This window comes from Naegleria gruberi (assembly GCF_000004985.1).
Source record: "Naegleria gruberi genomic scaffold NAEGRscaffold_507, whole genome shotgun sequence".
Classification (NCBI taxonomy): Eukaryota; Heterolobosea; class Eutetramitea; order Acrasida; family Naegleriidae; genus Naegleria; species Naegleria gruberi.
Window position 1 is genome coordinate 1 of NW_003162984.1, and position 1382 is coordinate 1382.

At 33.6% G+C, this 1382-nt stretch overlaps 2 protein-coding genes across 2 annotated transcripts in view; one reads left to right on the plus strand and one right to left on the minus strand.

Moving 5' to 3' along the window:
* Positions 1-565: 565 nt before the first annotated feature.
* On the plus strand, positions 566-1009 carry NAEGRDRAFT_76851 (uncharacterized protein; the record flags this gene model as incomplete). Its single annotated transcript, XM_002668191.1, has 1 exon — positions 566-1009. One exon carries the CDS (start codon positions 566-568, stop codon positions 1007-1009), a length of 444 nt encoding a protein of 147 aa, XP_002668237.1.
* Positions 1010-1069: 60 nt separating this feature from the next.
* The window catches only part of NAEGRDRAFT_76852 (uncharacterized protein), a gene marked incomplete at both ends in the record, with an annotated part of 1976 nt that continues 1663 nt past the window's right edge, over positions 1070-1382 (minus strand). The window contains one exon of the mRNA XM_002668192.1: positions 1070-1269. Within this exon, the coding sequence (XP_002668238.1) occupies positions 1070-1269 (200 nt within the window). The remainder of the gene's footprint in view (positions 1270-1382) is intronic.

Sequence of the window (1382 nt, forward strand, 5' to 3'; positions counted from 1 at the left end):
ACAGTAGAGGATGAACATTTGGAAAATTTGAGTGATTGTAAATAGATGGATTTCAATGCAAATTGTCCATTTCATGATTATTCTCAAAATATGAGCTAGACGAAATAGTGGCGAAACTATTGAGATCCTTCCTGATTACAGAATTCTGTAAAGGTTACTCAAGCTGAAAAGACAGTTTCATCCTTGGTTAAAAATTGGCACCAAATTGAATATTCAATTAATTCTGTTCAGCTGCTATATTATGGAAGACTATTTTCTTTTTGGAAGTGATTTTATAACAATGATTCATTAATTCTAATAAGCTTGCACAAACCATCCACTTGGTCAGTATTAACATAGCTGGGATTCTCTAATAATTTACAGAAATCATGCCAGGAAATCAATCCATTGCTAATAGTGTTTGGAACTGAGGTTTGTAAATTTTGTCCAGGGAGTTTGAATATTTTGTCTGAGTTACTGATCGGCAAACCATTCGTCTTCTTTTATTTCTACGGAGAAGAAACTCCACAACACCATTGCCAAAACATTTTTTAAATTGTTTATTATTTTTTTAATTTTAAAAAAAATGAGAAAAACTCTGATTGGCCGAAAAGCTGGAGACTCGGACCAATTCAAAGAGAAAAAGTCGGCAACAACAACAACATCACGATCAACATTCTCTCTAGGAATACCCTTTAGGAAGAAGAAGGAAGCTCCTCCTGATAAGAGTAGTACATTTACGGGTGAGAGAAGGAGAAGTGATGATTCGAAATTAAATGATTTATCATCATTGGAAAATGGTGAAAAGAGAAGGTCTTCATTTTCGGAACAAAATGATAAAAGACAATTCGGATTGATTATGGATCAAGAAAATTTGGTTTCGAAAGAAAACTTTAAATTAACTGATGATAACATGTTAATGCCTGGAACTGCAGACGAATATAACGAGGATTTACTTCTTCACAAAGGTTATTTAGTGAAAGAGGGAGGAAATATTCACAATTGGAAGGTAAGATATCTAGTTGACTAGAAATTATTTAAAATCAAATTAGAGGAGATATTTTAAATTATTCACAACAAGAATAGAATACTACAAGGATGAGGAACAAACCAAAGCCATCAAGAGCTTCCCAATTACCAAATCTACACAGGTTGGTGAAGCCCCTGAAAAAGGAAGCTCTAAACCTAACACTTTCAAGGTTGTGACAGCCGATAGAACATTGTTTTTATCAGCATCAAACAGAGAACAAATGTTCGATTGGATTAAGAAGATTACAACAGCAGCTCGGTCTATACATTTAGTGAAACCAAAACTAATGTCTCCATTTTTACATTTGCAAAAAGTGCCACTACTTAAAAAGAGTGCACCAAACTTTAAGGATTATTTAAGCTCTGCTGTAGAA